The sequence below is a fragment of the Pogonomyrmex barbatus genome, unplaced genomic scaffold (assembly GCF_055798465.1).
Source record: "Pogonomyrmex barbatus isolate J1 unplaced genomic scaffold, ASM5579846v1 scaffold4, whole genome shotgun sequence".
NCBI classification, from domain to species: domain Eukaryota; kingdom Metazoa; phylum Arthropoda; class Insecta; order Hymenoptera; family Formicidae; genus Pogonomyrmex; species Pogonomyrmex barbatus.
This window is the reverse complement of record NW_028297138.1, coordinates 9038112-9056179: the sequence shown is the minus strand read 5'-3', so window position 1 is coordinate 9056179 and position 18068 is coordinate 9038112. Positions and strand designations below refer to the sequence as shown.

General features: G+C 43.1%; 1 protein-coding gene across 1 annotated transcript in view; it reads right to left on the bottom strand.

The window, feature by feature from the left end:
* Positions 1–7486: 7486 nt before the first annotated feature.
* The window catches only part of Ephrin (ephrin), a 45035-nt gene continuing 34453 nt past the window's right edge, over positions 7487–18068 (bottom strand). The window contains exons 2-5 of the mRNA XM_011649364.2: positions 13270–13414; positions 11987–12290; positions 9676–9993; positions 7487–7884 (exon numbers count right to left, since the gene is read on the bottom strand). Coding sequence (XP_011647666.2) covers positions 7724–7884; positions 9676–9993; positions 11987–12290; positions 13270–13414 — 928 coding nt within the window. The 3' untranslated portion in view covers positions 7487–7723. The remainder of the gene's footprint in view (positions 7885–9675; positions 9994–11986; positions 12291–13269; positions 13415–18068) is intronic.

The following is an 18068-nucleotide window of genomic DNA, read 5'->3' as shown; positions in this document are numbered from 1 at the left end:
TAATAATAAATGAGCCTCGCGTTTGACAGAACCGCTTGAATCCGACGACGCTCTTTCCTCCGCTCGGAGCGGAGTTGGGCGTGTGCTGTATTCCGTTCTTCCTGATCGCTAAATCATTTACCTTTCTACTTATTCTTATCACAACAAAATCTATCTTTCTTTTTTAACAAGTGTCTGACCGACGGATATTATTGCTCTATTGCACGATGGTCGAACGCGATCGTTTTTATTGCTATAATACTAAATATTAAAATCCGAAATATTAATCTCCGCCCAACTCCGCTTCGCGATGATCTCCTTCCGTCGTCGAAACGCGACGGAAAAGTTACAATGATTCGCGGGGAGAGACGTGTCTTTGGTGTGCAATTGACGCTCGTTGCATGCTAGATATGAATCGATGTTATTTCGAGGGGATGTTACATTTATTTCGTCGCATTGGTTCCGCCTAAAAAAATAGTTAGCAACGTAAACTCCTTAAAGGTTCGATTCAAGGTTTCAGATTCAATTTCAGATGTGCAACGACGCAAGGAAAGAATAATAAATTATTATTATTATTATTGTTGAAAACGCATGTGCCATTCTCACAGTGACTATCATATTTTTTGCTTATTATACGACTTCTTACATAATAATAGTTTGAGAGATGTCACATATAGAAACGGTGCGATAACGATTTACGTTCGACTGCTGTTACATTATTACGAATAAAGCGAATCTTGTAAATAGAATTGGGAAAAGAAAATTGCTCGCGCGTGCGGAATATATCCATCATTGATTATTTCTAATATTAAAGCGAACTTAAAATTATCACGCTGCTTATCGATCTTTAATTTAACAATAGCCATAATCCTGGGATATATGTATAAAGTATTGCGTAGTTTTTGGCGGAAGTGAATTCGTTTGTTACTGAAAAAATTCGTTGTTCATAAAACGGGATGCTAATAATATCTATCAAAATCGTTGATACGTATCCTTTTTCTTTTTCGAACATATTGAAAAATTATTGGTCTTTTTATCTGGATTGTTTTCGCCCTGATTGTTATCTCCCTGATAACAACATAGCAATTGAATCGGGAATTGATGGTAATCGTTAAATATGGCAGTTTATTCCGAAGATTGTTTTTCGAATAGGCTAGTGGGACAGTCATTTTGCTCGATTATACTTCGCACAATCTATGTTTACGAATTAAAAATATATCGCGTTATCGTAAAGAAAATTGTTTATGAGTCTTTTAAATATTAATAGCGTTCTCTGTTGATTTAGTAGCAACAACAGGAATATAAAATTGATTCAAAACATTTCCTTTAGACGAAAGTTCTTAGGCCTCTCTTCATGGCGAGATGTCGAATGATCAGATTCGAATCTTCAATTTAAATAGGAAGAGAGCATGCATGTAGTAAAATTTAGGAACCACATCTTTTAGGTCGACAAAATCATTTTTTTTTTTGCGTTCGAGATTGATATGTAATTATTAACATTCTCGAATAAATATTATCAAGAGAAATTTGAAAGATTCTTTTTATATAACGTAATATCCTATTTCAAGAAAACTGTTTTTTCTTATGTAAGCGATTGAATTAAGCAAGAGAACAGACTAGAATCTGCATTACCAAAGTGACGAACTAATGCCAAACGTTGTTGCTTGCCCGTGATTCATACACAAGTATAAATCGTGTTTATCTCGTGCGACCATTTCTTTTGTACTAACAGCAAAATCATAAAATAGGACGGTCCGTTTTTCCAGCGTTAATACACATTTATCGTAAAATATAAAGACTAATTCAGTAAGAGCGAAGTGAAGTAACGAACGCTTATTAAATCGCAAGATAAATCACTCGCATTAGGAAATACTTCTTTTCTAAAGCTTTTCCGAATCACCGAAACTATGCAATCTTGACGATGCCGACAAATCCCCGAGAAATATTAAAAGTCGATAAAGATCGAGATTTTTTTTTTTTAAATGCACGACGAGAGATCGGCGCGATCGATACGACTTCGCGAGAATGCAGTTGGAAGCTGCCCCCATTCCAGATTGTTCTGCTCCTCATCCTCACGGACTTTCCAGAGCAAACAGGGATGATCCGCGCAAGGTATACACCTCGAAACAAAATATGATGCAGCTAGTCCCCCGGCCCGACGCACGATACCCTTCCCATCCTTTTCTTTTTTTTTTTTTACTTCTTCCTTTCTTTTTTAAATTACTTTCGTTTGCCATCGATATACTTCGCTATATATCGACATACATATAGAATATACCTACATAAATTGTGTAACACCGATGAGCCTACGCTCCCCCGCGTAGGACCACGTACATCCTCCTGTGCCTGCCTCTCCCTCACCCTTTCACTCTCACGCATCCACGCATTTTGCACGCGTTCTGTGTGCGTGCACATCGCGCTTACACGAACGTGGCTTTTTAAATGTACCGTGTGCTTCACCCTTATCTGCGTGCCGCTTCTCACACCATTACCTCCCTCTCCCTCTCTCTCTCATTCTGTCTCTCTCTCTTTCTCCTCCGTATCACGCGTATGCAATCTCTCGCCGCACAGTTTTCGCGACCAGCTCCATGTCTACGCGACGCACGTAATATGTTTTGTGTCCGCTTGTATGTCTGCCCTTTACATGAAAAATTCATTTACGCTTATTTTTTTTTTCCTTTTTTTCCCCAGGTGCACTGCGATTCTTTCCTTTTCTGGTTGATCATGGCGATTTTTCCATTTTTTATTTCTTTTTTTTTTTTGCAACCGGCGGCTGCTCGTTTAAATACTATTTCGCTATAGTGGACTACCGTTATGAACGCTACGCTACTTTGTATTGTATTCTGTAATGCTTCGTAATGAACGACTGGTACTGAATGTGCATACTGGTGAACACACGCAATCTATAAGGTCCCGTTCCAAGGATACCATACGCGGCGGCCGAGTCGAGCACTGCACGAAAACGACGAGCGTGCTCGTTAACGAGCCCTGCTCGTAGACACCGGCGAGATTTTTAATTAATATTCCGATGTACCACGGACGCATACGTCGCGTTTCATTAATCACGGGACGCGCCATACTCGACAAAATAATCGTCCGAATGAGAAAGAGTGTCCATGCGCGCAAAAAAAAAAAAAAGAAGAAGAAACGAGTAGTTATTAAAAACTCGTCGGACAACGTGATCAGGGTTGAAGCAAAATTGATGAGATTTACGATTGCGAATCGAAGTATCGAGATCACCGTTGGAAAGGAAGTTAAATAAAATATCATTTCGCACGTCGGTTTTCCGTCATTTTTTATCATTTCCGCCTTAATTTAGTACACGGAGTATTAATCAAAATTTTTGAGTCTTACGGCTTTAACGAGTTTGTCATCTCGCGATAAGATGCCGCGTATGCTAGCCGTGATGTCGAGAGTGTATGGTATGGATCCTGTACGCTCCGGTTACAAAATAATATATGCAACGTGAGAAATCACGATCTGTCGCTAAGTGTTGCTCCGCCCTCCGAACCTTCCTGTTTAATTAGTACTCGCGTTACTTCGGTTACGAATAGTGTAATCGTAGTTTACAATTAACCACTCTGTGTCCTCCATCTCGTTAAAAATCTTAGACATCAACATACATTCACATTTTTTTCTTATTTTTATAATAAACCGTTATTAGAAACCTATCTCATATTCGCTATGCACTTTAATATAAATTTCATCGTGTTTACCGTTATTTAATCATTTAATTTGTTTATTTACAGAGACGCGTGTCTATTCGAAATTCGCTTTATCGCCCTTTTAACGCGTTAATTAATTAATTAATTCATTACAAACCGCGCGGCCGTGTTGCGGCGGATATTTTACCCTCGATCTCGAGAAGAGAGGAACAAGTCTTTTTTTTTTTTCCTTTTTCTTTTTGTTTTCATGCGTGAGAACGCGTGCAGCGTGCCTCTCGTTCGAGCGGGAGAGACATCGCGCGCGTGCGCGCGCGCACGCACGTACGCACGCACGCACGCTCCTCGTCGGGCATCCTTCTTCTTGTTCTCTTGTACACGCACACGAGTGGATGATTACGTAAGTGAAGTGGCATTACCGAACGTAATAGCAGACGGGAACTCAGACCTCCTCGGGATGGACGTGAAGCGTATCCTGTTTTTCCCTTTTTTTTTTTTTTTAATCATACCTCGGATGTTTATTTACATGTTCTTTTATTTAAATCGCATTGACGAGTCCGCGGATGGTGCGGACCGAAATATATATCTGGCTCGTTAATACGCGGTCAAATTCCCGCGGTCAAATTCGCGCGTATATATACGCACGTTACATTTATTTACATACGTCTCTCCGAACAAACAAACCCACCGGAAATGCATTCTCTCTATCTGCTGTTAAAAAAATACTTTTTTTTTTTCCCCTCGTCGGCAGCAGGACGCCTCACGTCTCGCGGTCTGCGGCACGGATCATAGGAGTGTGCGATGGTGTGGACGTGATGGATAAATGACAGAAACAAAAAGGGGAAATAAAAAACAAAAAAAAAAGGAATGAGTTTGCAGTGAGCGACCTTGTCTATTTTCTATATCGAATAATTCGAGTCTATATTATCGTTATAACGTATTCGCTTATCGTCCGCGCGAGTGAGTACCTAGCGTATACGTGAAACCACGTATCCTTTTCGCTCTTCGCGTACGAACGATCGATCAAGCGGCACATTTCTCGTTCTTCCTCGCCGTTACTTAAAATAAATTCGACTCGCGGTCGGCGCGACACTTTCACAATTCCCAACAATGCAATTGCGGTGCGACAAGCGAGCGCGTCCGAGATTCCGTAAAATGTTACATATATATCTACAATGGACTCTCTGGTTGAAAAATACTGGAGAGTATCCTCGGTATCTGCAAGATTCCGTAATATTTAAGTGAATCTCTAAAAAATCACCGAAGCAACAATTGAACATATATCTACTATCAATAGATGTACAATTAAAGATGAGTATGATTATGACCAATACTCGCACATTTCAACCGGAGAGATCAGGGATGAATATTCGCAACGTAAATAATAAATCATTAGCCTGACAAATTTCGGATACAATGATGATTGTCTGCAAATGCGTCTTACTTAACGTCGCTTTATCTAAACGAGATACATGTGACTTTCGAATCGACGATTGATTGGAACCGTGAAAGATCGCGTTGATCAACTCGCTCGTCATTAATTGCTGTTGCAATAACAAAACAAGTGAAAATACGAACGAATGATGGATGGCAGAGGCGCATAATCTTCAGGCTTACAATATTTCGCTGCTGAACTTTCGCCGTTTATTCGCAATTCTGGGCTGATCGCGGTTGTTCGCTGCTCTCGCGATCGTAGACGCGAATGGGGACGATGAACTATGAATGACAAATTCTGAAAATAAAATTGGTCAAGTAATATTCAACGCATAAGGATTCTGCATTTTGCTACTTAAGATTCTGAATAAGAATCTTTTTTTTCTCTCTCTCTCACACAATCGTACATTCTCTCGCTACGATACTCATTTCTCGCGTAAATTCGTATTTACAATAATTCGTTAGTGCAGTCGCGCTGGCAATTGTATTTTTTTTTTTGTGGACACGAACGAAAAATTACTCACTGCTTCGTTTTTCGCCTTTTGCGTATCGCATGCGCGTGCGTACGTGCGTGCGTCACACGAAAAATGAATTCGCGAGTGTGTGGCATGAAACGTGTACACGCTCAAGTCTTTTTTCTGATAATGAATAATAAATAGAATAATAAAAAAAAAAAGATCAATAAATCAGAAACATAATCGAATTGATTAAACAATGAATAGAAACATTATTCGTGTATAATACTCGGAACCAAATCAAGAACGAAGGAAATAAACAATGGGGGAGAGGAGAAGAAGAAGAGGGGAGAGGGGAGGTTGGCCCCGGGGGCTCGTTCGTGCCGCGATCACCGCTTCACCCCCGGTGCCGGCAGTACGTTAATTTGTTCGCTATTAAATTTGATATTTCACTAGCAAATATAGAATATCGAGTGTTGAATATTCGTTAGCATAATGATAGCGGATAATAAATATAATACAGATTTATAGATAGAAGTCTCAATATGGTACAGCTATTATACAAATCTGTCTTTTTATTCGATTAGCGACTCAGTCTCTCTCGCACAATATTCTCTATTCGCTCGCTCTTTTTCTAGGCTATATCCCTTACTCAACGGCTTGAATCAACGATACTATATACTATCCTCGATGTTGACTCGTGACAACGATGTAATTAGACTTGTAGTGAAATTCACATAAGTTCGTGGTTTGCGTTAACTTGTTTGATGAGCACGGTGCTCACATCATAATCACATCATCATACACATATGCACTCACATTTTCTCTCTCTCTGATTCATACTTTTTTTCTTTCTCTCTCTTTCTTTCATCTCATATTATAAGATTTACCTAGAAATACGGCACTCTTTCTTAAATCTCTCCGGCTCCCTGTTGCCCATCGGCATACAAGGCGACCACAAGAGCCACTTGTACATATTCATTAGGAATTTATTTACACGCGTGCTAACTATCCTACTCACGATCTCGCATGCGAACTCGAATGATCCTTCGTCCTCGGCGTCCTGCGATTGGCCGGGCGGCCGCGGCAATCGGTCCAAATTTAAATGTCGCGCGAGAGACACGGAATTAATCTCAGATGATCTCTCCTAATTCTTCGATCTTTCGTTCCTCCTGGTAAGGTCGATCGATTATCGAGGAATTACGGCGCGTCGCGTCGAATCCAGATATCTATGAAGTTTCCGGAAGTCACTCGCGATTAGAGTTGCGATCATTTGACCCGGATTATTACTGCCTTGGCCGCGAACCGAAAGCATTCAAGGATTTTCAGGTACTCTTTTCTCGAGGCACGGCACGCTCGTATGATCGCGCTCAGGACAAACTATTTTCCTTGCCGGCCCCGAGCGAGGACCCCTTAACGAAGGACCGTTCGTCGTCGATGGCCGAGTTCACGTGACGTTTTCTCTCGAATTAAGGATTCGTTTGACGCTCAAAAACATGCGATTTGACATTACTCGCGTACATGGCCTTGCTACTAACATATAATAGACGTCCTTCTCTCGCGTACACTTTTCGCTCTCGGTCAAGGATACTTAGCACGCTGCCACGACTCCCGTCTCACATCTGTCTCTCATATTCGAATAAATACCTACAGTTAGTGTAATGATAAGAAGGACAACCAATACGACTACCATTTATAGTAGTGATAATAGTGGGCGTGTACTATAAGTAGTGTCTAGTAATAGCGCTTCTCTTTCCGTCTTTTCTTTTCTGTTTTCTCTCCTACTTTTCTCCCATCCTCGGCTTCCTTCTCTTCTTCGTCCTTCTACGATATTCCTAGTACAGTAGAATCCCGCTAGTTTTTTAATTGTGTTTAATATGGCGTTGCCGCTCGTGTGTCGTGCATGTCTCTTCTCTCGATGTGTCTCTTCTTCTCTCGCTCTTCATCCTCTTTCTCTCTCTCTCTCTCTCTCTCTGTCCGTCTCTTCTGTCTGTCTTTTCTTTCTTTTCTGCTATCTCTCGAGTCGGCACGACCATAGATCGTGCGTGTCTTTACTACGATCGAGGGACGGCCGAGGTACGCGCTTGACTCGCGCGCTTCTCAAGAAATCAATTAAACGTAGGATAATCACAGAAGAAGGGGTTTCGACGCATGGGATATACGACATTCTCGTACGTGTCCGGTGCTGTCGCTTCACCGCAGCAGCTGCTGCAGCAACGCACTCATCAACAGGCTGCCCGTCGCCAGGATCAGACTTTGCGCGTACTGAACTTGCGTATAAGCATACGAGTTCGCACCGTTGTACGTCAGCTCCTCGTTCTTCACTACCTCGTTCGGATGATCCGAATACTCCTCTGTAAAACATAAAAGCGAAGAAATCGTTAGTTATTGATATCCATTGAGTTAATGAGTGCACAGAAAAAATGAGTTTGCTAAAGTATCTAAAAATTTGCTTAAATATAGATCTGAAAAGAAATTCGAAATTATTTTCAAAATTATTATATAGGATACTTAAGCATAATGATAATCTGTAAAAATTTTTGATGTTCTAACAATCAATTTGAACGTTCAAAGTTATTTTGATAGTTTAATAAAATTATTTTTAGATTTGTATTTGAACAAATTTTTAAATACTAAAAACTAATTCTAGGGAGATATTATTAAAACTAATTGTGTGGTATACTAGAAAGTACAAATTTCATAAGCTGTTAAAATGATACTAAAAAAACAATCGTGTTAAAAATTGAAGAAGTGAAGAATGAAAAAAAACAGAATTATATAATCCATGCATTTCACTTCATCTTTGCCACCTTTCCTTCTCCTTTTAAAGAAGATAAGCTCCATTGCGCGTTACTCGAGATTAACTTCCAACTTTTGAAAGTTATTAAATTCTTATGAGGACTATGAACGTAGATTAAATTCCTTCGATTTCTTATATACGTCTGTATATTTTAACTTCCCGAAAAATGGGGAACAATGTGTCCCGAGATCCGCGATAGAGACCGGCTTTGCGAATGGGATTATATATCTCGAGACGTGTCGCTGAGGCTATCCTCGCGCGGAGATGCTCAAGTCGCATCTCAAATTTTAATGGTTATTACTCGGCGCGCGAAACCGCGCGAGGAAAACGAAATCCCTGGCAATTTCGTGTCGATACCTTGGAAATGTGTATTCCCTATCGCGCCGTGTGTCTCGGAAACACGGCACCGTTAATGGGTGAGCGGCTATCCGCGCGCGGCTTATCGGCGAAATGCAAATGCGCGCGCGCGTACGCGGCGCATTTAGAAAGTCAAATTATATCGTAGATGTCGACGCGAAGAGGAAGGGCGAGCGGTTCGACAGATGGTTTTCATCCGATCGGATCTTGACATTGCGCCTCGACGACCTTCCACCTGGCAGAGGCGTGCGTATTTACGGCGCGCATTTGCAACCAAATGCGGCAATTCGACCCTTATCTCGCGCATAAACACGTTGTTAAATAAATGTGTATAAATCCGTCTCTCTTTATTTCTACAAATAATTTGCGCGGTTGAACAGAAATAAAAAGATCCCCGTTTCAGCCGTGAATTAAGGATCTAATGAGCCAGAACGAGTGCGTAAAACGGGGTAACGCGGAAGAACACAATTTGCAACCGGTAATAATTGACAGCGGTTGCCATTATTATTTCTTCTATAATTTATTCTGGATATACCGAGGATAGGCTAGCATTATATAGATAATAGAAGATGTGCTGTTCTCGCTCGTCATAGAACGAAGTTTAAATGAGTACATTAAGAGAAACCGGACTGACACGGCGAACATTGTCGGTGCCCTCGACTGTCAATTAACGTCGATTTGCGATGATCATCAATAATTACCGCGGCATATCTTCCTTCCGAGCGTACACGCGTGATTTAATTACGCCAAGTGCTCGTCGATTGAGCTAGAAGGAACTAAGCCACCGACGGATTAATCTGACTTTCATAAACTGCTTGATGACTCTATTGATCTCCAAACTGGTACCAAGTGACTCGGATCAAATGCGAGGCACAAAAGCAAGGCTGCGCGAGGAGGACGCGCCGCAAAATGAAATTTTGTCGAGCGGACAGGACGGACAGACGGATAGACAGACAGCAGCGTGCGATGGTGACGACGTGATACGTACTGTTCTTCTTCTTCTGACCGGTCGAGGTCTTGGGCGGCGTCATCGAGGACGGCGGTACATTGTGAATCGGCGGCTGCGGCTGATGCGGATGCGCGGGATAGATGGCCGGCGGGGGCACATGGGGCAGGGTCGGCGCCGCTGTGCCCGGCTGATGATGATCGTGATGATGATGAATGCTGCCCCCCGGGTAGAATCGATCTCCGCCCCTGTAGACGATCGGCGGCAGCGGCGGGGGCGGCAGACCGGCGGCTCCACCGCCCAAAACTGCGGTGCTCGTCGAGCTGCTGCTGGGCACGGTGCTGCTGGTCACGGCTACGGCTGAAAAACGGACGATACGGCAATTAGATGGTGATTGTGTGTCATCCCTTGTCTGCACTTCCGCCCAAGTCGATCGTGGGCCGAGATGAACAATCGGTAATAATTACGGCACCGAAGTTCGTTTTTTCAGACAACGTCTTATAGAGTAAAAGAAAAACTTCCATGCCAACAGAATCGCTTGAAACATAGTTTTATTATTGAGCAACTTAGAACTGTATGATACTAATATTCGTTCGGTTTCAATGTGTGTACAAGCACTTTCAGAAAGATCGCGTGCGCTAATAAACTTTTCAAGAATAGTTCTTCACGTATTTAAAGATATTTTTTCTTCGTGTATTAAATTCTTTTTACATTTGAATAATATATCTTTGAATAGTGAACAGTTTCATGTTTCTAAGCTTCCGAAAACGAAGTTTCTTTTCATCTTCAAAACTACTAAACTACTAAAAAAGCACTATTAAAAAAGAAACACAAAAAAAAAGAATCCTTTCGTTTTTTTCGAAGTATAGAAAAACGGGGATAAGTTTCAGAAACTATGATTAAATACAGCGAGAGGCAACCTTCGTCATATTCACACTTTCCCATCGCGAAAGCCTGCCGATAGTCTGTGTTATTCTGAGCGTACAACTTGATGCTGTACCTCCTAACCCATCGGAAATAAAATTCGCGGCCGAGGAGGTACGCGCACCCCCCCCCCCCGGCGATATAATTGTGTGGAAGTAGCCGCGCGCGAACTCTCGACGTCTACCGTGAACGCGAGGTCGGGTCTCGCCATGGAATCTTCAATGCCCGAGACGGAGGAGGAGAGAGAGGGAGAGAGAGAAAGAGGGAGAGAGAGAAGAGGAGAGGAAGAAAGAGAAAGAAAGAGTTCAGAGTTCCTGGCCGACGAAATAGCTGGTCATTATGGCGCATGAATCGTCTCTACCGGAGCGGAGGTGGCAGGAGAAGAAAAGGGGAGAACCAGGGGGAGGCAAAAGAGGGACCGAAGGAGCGAGAGGACGCTTCGAGGATGCTTCGGAACGAATTGGGGAGAGAATAGCGGGGCAAAATGAAATGGTAGAATTTATTGTACCCCGGGACACAGTGTTGGTCCCCCGGCCGCAACAAATGGCGCACGGTGAGAATTATAATCGATAGGGATTATTTAAAAGAGACGGCGGGACGGACGACAGAGGGGGGGGAGGGGGTGACGCGGGTGAGAAGTGGATAGGAGAAAGGATAAGAAGGAAATGAGCTCGGAAGGATGGCGAACGAATTGGCGAACGAACGAGCGTACCGTCTGTTATGGTATAATCATTCTTCTCACGTAACTGATTACGGGATAATGAATTTATGGACCATTTCTGTTTCGTGTCCCTAGTCCCCCCCTCCCATCTGTGTATTTTTTTACAAAGTCTTCGAATCTTCGACGGAGGTCGCGCAGAACGAGAAAGCGTGAAGAGTTAAAAGCGTGAAGAGTTAAAAACGTGATTTACACGCGGAATGAAAAGGCGGTGTCCTTCGTGCAAACGACGCCTGTAATTTTAGATTATGATAATTGAGAAATTAGAATATAATTGCCGCGCGAACTGTGATTTCCATGGGAAGAAGAGTCTGCATTTCGGATAATATTTTGCGAGAAGTGCGCGATACGATGTAAATGAAGAAACGCACGCGAGTGAACTCGCAATCGTCACGCGAATTGCTCGCGAAGAATAAGTTTTGGCCTCACACGAATCTTGGAGAACAAAGAAAATCCATTTCTATTCGATAATCACAGCTTCTACTTTAAGTGCTATTCAAATGCTATTTCCTGGTTCTTATAACTGTTTCTTACTTCTTATACTGTTTCATAAATAAAAAAATAAATAATTTTATTTTTTACTTAAATACTGACGCAATAAATCTTTCTTTTTCTTATTCAGATTTTTTTTAAAATCATATTTCGTATATTTCAATTTCTCATCTTGAGATGAAATATCGAATAACCGATAAACTCGTCTCGAGTACTCACAGTTGTTACGTGATGTCGCCGACGAGGAGGAGGTCTCGGCCTCGTTGCCGCAGCAGACCTTGAAGACGACCTTCATGTTGTGGCTGGTGCACCGTCCGCCGATGCGCCTGTGGAGATCATCCTTGGACGAGGTGCTGATGAAGTAATAATCGTGGCCCGGGAGGAACTCGAGGCCCCCGGGTTGCGGCGTGAACGGCCTGAAGGTGATGGTGAAGTACATCGTTTTGCGCGGCTTGTCGCATACCGCTATTACCCGCGGACTCGGGTTCGTTATCCGACATGTCTCGTACTCCTCCTTGGACACCTGCAAAACGCCAAAGAGAAATCCTGCAGTCAGTCGCGACGGTATAATCGATCGGCGACGCGGAGCGACGCGCGGGTCGGCGACACTGATCGCTGATTGACTACTGTGAAAGGTGCCATCGTAGCGTTTCCCCCCAGCGAACCGATTCCCGGGCTCTTCTGCAGAAGAGGGCTTCATTGTCGGGGCTAATCGTCGTGTAGGAAGAACAGCGGAGACAATGGGACGATGGATGACGAAGGGTGGAGGGACAATCAAGTGGATCGAAACGATTAGGTTGCCGACGACGCAGGAATGGTCTTTGGGAGGTTTTGCTTTGCTCGAGAGGGTGGACGCTATCGGAATGTTTGATGGCCACATCCGTGAAAGCCAGGGAATCTGCCGTGGTATCCGGAATTGGTTACCGAGAGGACGAAAGTTAAGATAAAAACGTATCAATCGGGAATGCGATGTCAAAATTTCGTCTGCCACTGCGAATCCGGTTTTTTTTTCCCTGGATCAGAATTAACTTTCAGCCGAGAATAAAAAAATTTTGTTATAAGGAAAAAAAATAAATTTCACGTAAAACGGCAAAATAATAATTAAAAAAAAAAGAAGAGATGTAATTTCTTTTTATTCAAAGATGAAATCACGTCTCGCAAAGATTAAAAATAAAGAATGAGGCAGTAATATTGCTTAACATGTTTGCAGACATATGTTTAATATTTCTTTTAGTTTATCAATAAATCTACATTTCGGTAGAACGGTATGTTTGTTGAAGAACGGATGTCATTTTGGAGATATAAAAGAAACGGGTTAAAGAACCAGTTTCAAGTAGTAGCAGCTGTCTAAACATTGGCAGACTACCGTCGACAATTTTTAATGCCCAATATGGCTAGTGTTGTCATAGACATCGCACATTATAATTTTGAGTCCGTTATCTAATAAATGCACCATGCGGAAAGTCACCGCGTTATCAATATTAAAATGAAAATTAACTTACGTTATAAATGATGTACTTCTCAGCATCATCATCGACGTACGAGTCCGGCGGATACACAGGACATATTATATTGACTTGATCGTACTCGAACGCTGCGTTGTTCTTATTTACGTCAATTATGTGATCTGTATTGTCTATTCGAAATCTGTAACATAAAAATGTCAGAAATATCAGTAAGAGTTTCAATTGAAAACATAATTTCATCAATTCATCACCTCATCGAATATAAATCCGTTTTATTTTATTATAATATCATAACGCAAGCAAGAATTTTACAATATTATTTATTTAGCAGAAAATGTTATTGCCAAAATATTATTTATGTTGAGAAATAATAAATACACCCCTAAAAAATTATTATTATCGCAAATGCATTTTTGGAAAACCTCGCTTCGACATTTATGTACACGTGGGGTATATTTTTTGTTAAAAAAATCTATTTTAAAGTCTCGGAAGTTTCTACAGCGCTTTCCGGGGAAGATCATATTTCTCGTGGACTATGGCGATGCAACGCATACCGCCGTTTCCATGCGGCAAGTTCCAGGACTATCCGTGAAACATTCGCGAGATGCCGACGCCTCCGGTGGAGTCCTGGGAGGAAGCGAGAGGGTCTGCGGAGACCAGCGTCCCTATGGCTTGTCGGTAGCCAGGTCAGGAAAGGGAGAAAAAGAAAAGATGCGGACTCGCCCTTGTAAGCACCCAACGTCAGATAGGCAGGCACCCATGGTGTCGAAGCATCGCGCAAGTGTATGTACCGCCTCTTGTACAGGATGCCTCAGAAATTCACCATTCCCCTGAACTAAGAACTTTCTCATGAACAAAATGAAAATTCGATCAATCATTTTCTTTACCAGCATCTTGCAATCCTTCCAACGTTAATATCTGAATAATTTCGTTTTATAGCGTGCTAAAATTTGTAAGCAAAATTAATAAAAAAAAAAACTTGTCGGAATCTACCGTCGTGTTCTAATCACCGGCATGTCGAACATTATTGACGCTTCCAGAATGATCGCCGTTTTGCTCGATTTGGCACCCTGTATCCGAGCTCGAACACCCTGTACATTTACGCGTGCGGATATGCGCTTAGCTAGCGGCCGTACACACGCGTGTATACACACGCGCGCGTCGCCGCATTATGTAGCGGCGAGTTCGCCGATGAGGATACTCGGGAAGGATGGAGGAACGAAAGGTCGGCGGATGAGCAGAGGAAGAAGAGGAGAAGATGCAGAGAGAAGAGGTGGCGGACAGTTCCTATATAACCGGTTCTTACCGCGAGCACTCTCTCTCTCGCGCACACGCAAATACGCGCCCCGTAAGTCGACGTGTACGCAACAGCCGGCGAGAATACTCCCTATTTCGCGTCGACCTATTTCGTACTTGCGAATCGCGGCGAGAACTGCGCCATCATCCGGTAAAATTAAGTCGCGCGGGAGCTCGATATAAAATTTCGTATCCCATCAATGCACCCACTTTTATTTATACATTTATTTCTAGCTCCTCTGCGTGAACGTGAAGAATAAGTATTTTTCTACGAGTTTTATCCTACGAATAAAATTCACAAAATAAATGTGAATTATTTTATTTCGTTACTATTCATATCCGTCAAAAGAAATATTTATATCACGTCCGTGAAGTCGAAGATATCGCCTATCGCCTTTGCCGGCGATCCGTTCGATTTCATCGAACGGCATTGCGTATTTCACAGGGTTGCGCGGACACATCGGGCATTGTGCCGTTTTTCACTTACGCGACTCCTCGATTCCCCTCGCTCGCCGCGTTTACGCGTTTATAGATGCATGCGCCGTCTGCTTTTTGCGAGCGCATCACGAGCTCGTCCACGAGCCCCGCGATGTGGAGCTTTACACGGATATAACCATATTTATTCTCCGTCTCTCTCCACTCTTTCTTATGTGCGTTCGCCTTCGCGCTACTGGTAGCGCACAAGTTCTTACGTGTTTAGAGTTTATCCGAGCCGGCAACACGTACACGTTACACGCACGGCGAAGTGAACGGACATTTTTGTTGCTTACTCCCATGCAATCTCACGTGCGCTTCCGCGGTTGGATCGCGCACAGTCGGTCACGGATGATATAAGCCGCAAATCGTATTTATCTTCCTCTCACACATGTATTTAAGGTTTTGTTATAAAGTTTAATTTACCTCGTCGATACTAAGGCCGCACGACACACCTCGCACTGCGTATAGAATAGCTTCGTAAAAAGAGATTTTGACAAAAATATTTCCCTTTAAAAAAGAAATTTAAAAAAGAATTTCTCAATTTATTCTGTTCATCTGTTCACTTTGTTCCGCTTGTTTTCCCGGAAAACGGTTTATAAGAATATAAACGCGACAAAATGGATACGATAATTTTGGATGCACTTCCTTCTGGCCTCGGTCGCAGGATTATGATGAAGTGGGTTGATCACAAATTTGTCAAATGATACGATCCTCAAATTTAATACAAGGATCCACGAAGGAGAGTACGCGTTTCTCGCGTGTATACGAGTCACGCTTGTCACGGGAGACACGTATGACGACGCTGTTATAGGAAAATGCGGGCGTTGTGTATACGCGTCCCGACGTTTCGGAGCGTTAACGGACAATCTCGTAAGTGGGCGTGTAAGGGCTCGAAAATTGGAAGGTAGGCCGGACCTCGACCAAATTAACGTTTGGCGATAATATCCGCTCCCTCTCGCTCTGGCCGTCCCTTTTTTTTCCCTTCCGCTTTCTCTCCGGGATCTCCCTCGGTCAGTCGTCGATTGGTTGGTCCCGGCACTTTAAGCGCAACAACGGTCCAGAGATCAGGGAAACACGCACGTGTACGTGTGCATATGCGTGCACGTGCGAGGAGGAGGGGAGGGGGGGGGAGAGCACGTCTGAGTGCGCGTGGGCGCATAGGACGTTTCGTTCGCGGCGTGGCCATTCACGAATTTATTAGAGACCATATATGTACATGGCAGCCTGAATTACTCGTGATAAAAATGTGCCGTTCTCTTTTCGCCCCGGAATGCCCCGACTCTCTCGAGAGCGAGCCAAAAGCAAGAGAGGTTTTCAGATCGTCGTCGTCGTCGTCGTCATCGTCACTGCGGATAATGCATGCGGAGGAGGCGATACGAGTGAGAGCAGCTTTATCGCCGTTTCCGCCGAAACACGTAGTCTCAAACGTGTTTAACTTTTCGCCTCGTCCGACCGTTCTCGTTTCTCCACTCTGCTGGATTTTTTTATTTGTTCGATTATTACCGTCGCGTCTTCCTCTTAATCGCCAAAGTTCGATCGCAATCCGGCCTTTTTCCATCGTCTCGCCACTCGTCGTTGACGTTGGCGTTTTCTCTCTCTCTCTCTCTCTCTCTCTCTCTCTCTCTCTCGCATCACGAGCTATAAAATAAGATCGCCACTCGCTCTTCCTCTGCGTCGCTCTCTTCTTCTAAGCCGCCACAAAGAACGCCTGTTTTATACGTACACGTCGGCCGGACGTGTTATTGGTAGTCCCGATGTGTGATTTAAAGGATCTCCCTCCGGGGAACGGTGTCATTTGCATATATCTACGTATTCGTAGGATCCCTCGAGTACCCTCGTATTAATGTGATACCTCACCTCTCGGTTCTTAACAGTTCTTTTCTGGCCTTAGGTAAACACTCGGCATGAATATGTATGCCACCTCGCCGGTGACCCGTCTGAGATTCGAAAGTACTAAGCAATGGACACCGAGCCCGGCTTCATAGTCGCGCGTTTTCTACGCGATCGCCCTAACGATATATTATTGAACGCGTGTATTATTCGGCGATTCTTCCCTCGCTGCCCCGGCGTTGCGACAGAGAATAACGGTGCATCGGATAGTAGGAAAACGTGATCGCCATCTTCCTATTGATGAAGATGACTAAGTATAGGATATCGTCGGCTTTAGGAATATTATTTACGATTTAATGCTAGATTATTGGTTTTACCTCAACTCAGAGAGTTTTTTTTTAGATTGCGTTACAAAATAATAGTTGTAAGCTAACCGATCGTTACACCGCTTAATCCTATATTCTTTTCGAGTTCGAGATATTCATTCAACGTGAATAAAACTAAAAAATAAAAATAATACATAAATTTAAAATAATGTTTAACATTACAAAAATAATTTTTAAAGTGACAGTGCTACGTAATTTTTATTAGTACGTCAACCACCGGCGAAATATCGATCGAGCAGCAATCTTCAAAGTGATTTCCGTACAAACGTAAAAGTTGATTTGGTCGCCGACATCGTGCCATAACACTCCACCTCTAACTGTCTTCATTAATTCCCACCACTGTCTAGCCGACGCCAATCAACTACCAAGCGGACCCTGCGAGAGGGTCTTCCTAATTGGAATCGCGAAAAAGTGGGCGTGTTCCGATCATTGACCATCGTTTCGAATCGTTCCTGCGGATTTCTGTCAGCCATTCGGTGATGGCAATTTTCTGTTCCACTAATTTCAACGTCGATAACTAAAATTGCCCTCCTTGAACGCTTTCATTTTGCTATACGATATTGCAATGCATTTTACGATGCATGATACGAATTAATTTCGGGCACTAGCTATCGTTTAATTTCTTCCTTGCGCGAAAATAAAACGCCAAATGAATTTTTTTATATTGCCCGTTAACAAGTCAACCGTTCCCGCCATTATACGTGCAACGAGAAAATTATATATGTAGCACACGTAGGCAGGTTATTTCGATCGTTCGAGTGCATCGGGGGAGAGGGAGGAAGGGAGGGAGGGAGGGGAGGGGAGGGTTAATGCAGTCGTCACGATCCCCGCCGTTCGGCGGAGGAT